The sequence below is a fragment of the Triticum urartu genome, chromosome 6A (genome assembly GCF_056163025.1).
Source record: "Triticum urartu cultivar PI428250 chromosome 6A, HENAU_Tu73, whole genome shotgun sequence".
NCBI lineage: Eukaryota > Viridiplantae > Streptophyta > Magnoliopsida > Poales > Poaceae > Triticum > Triticum urartu.
In genome coordinates, this window is record NC_141878.1 from 71,394,110 (window position 1) to 71,395,402 (window position 1,293).

The window sequence follows — 1,293 nt, forward strand, 5'->3', positions numbered from 1 at the left end:
AGAGGGTGTTGTGATGTTTGACCAGTCAACAGAGTAAAATACGGAGTTATATGATAAGTCAGTGACTGTATAATCACCTCAAGTCGTATATACTGACCGTATTCTTAAGTATGGCGCAAAGTGCGCTTTCGACACAAGTTCCATCACCGTATATGCATTTTATTCTGTTTTTATTCCCTCTGCAAAGAAAATATAAGAGCGTTCAAGATGGTATTTCTTCGGGTCATAATTTGTACATTCCTTCTGTCTATTTTTTCAAATGAACACTCATAAGCTACAATTTTTGACGTGTCAACCTTGGTAAATAATCCCTCTGTACAAAATATATATTGCCCTATACATGTGCCTGCCTACACACTACACAGGCGGCAGCACAGCCGGCAGTTCCGTCTCGACCGCTGCCACTTTGGCAGAGCATGGCCGCTGTGGCGAGAGGTCGCAGCGGCAGATAGGACAAGTGGTGTGCGAGTGCAACCACATGTCGACACACTCGACATGGAAGATGTGCTTGCACGACGGCAGCTGCCGCACCATCTCGCGGTCCTCAAGGTCTTCCAAGCACACAGAGCACAGCTGGGCGCTCCCGCATTCGAGGTCGGCACCGCCATCGGCGCCACGGGATGCGTACGCGAACGTGGGCAACGAGTCGATCATGGCCTTGCCGAGCCCGAACCGGCATGCTGCCAAAGGCACGCCCACTGTGATATCACGCTCGGCGGCGGCGCCGACGCGCCAGCTATTGGGCGCGAGGCACTCACCGATGCCGAAGGCGGTCAGCGCCATGCCGGCGAACAGGAAAGCCTTCCAGACGCTGACGGTGGCGACGAGCACGCAGAACACGAGCGCCAATGCCAAGGACGCCACGACGCCGTAGCAGGCTCCACGCCCGCCGTTGCCGAGCCTCGCAAGCAGATTAGGCATGATCACTCGTGAACATTTAATTCGAGGTAGCTGCTTCACAGGCAGGGTTGTGGGTTGTGGCGGTGCAGGTGTTCCAGCCGGGCGGCATGAAATATATAGTCGATCTGCATCTGAGCTTGAGAACTAGAGCGTGGGGCCACCGCCCGTAGCTGTGCCCGGGTCTGGGTGGCGCGCGGCGCGCGAAAGATAAACTCGGTGTTTATTTGACCTCCCGATTTTGGTCAGGTTTCATGCGCCGGCCATACATTAGCAATTGTTTTTTTTAGAGATACATTAGCAATTGTTAGACAGCCCATGGTAAACGATACGGCACGCTGGAAAGCGACCCGTGTGCCTTCCTTCGGGAAGTGTTGCTTAAGCATGGCTTTGACC

The 1,293-nt window shown here is 53.8% G+C and overlaps 1 protein-coding gene across 1 annotated transcript; it reads right to left on the reverse strand.

The window, feature by feature from the left end:
• Positions 1-357: 357 nt before the first annotated feature.
• On the reverse strand, positions 358-921 carry LOC147964009 (putative E3 ubiquitin-protein ligase ATL44). Its single transcript, XM_087529791.1, has one exon. The coding sequence runs from the start codon at positions 919-921 to the stop codon at positions 358-360; it is 564 nt and encodes a 187-aa protein (XP_087385917.1).
• Between the last annotated feature and the right edge of the window lie 372 nt (positions 922-1,293).

What these genes read in the sequence shown, in the direction of transcription:
- LOC147964009 (XM_087529791.1), bottom strand. Translation starts at nt 921, where the DNA reads ATGCCTAATCTGCTTGCGAGGCTCGGCAACGGCGGGCGTGGAGCCTGC.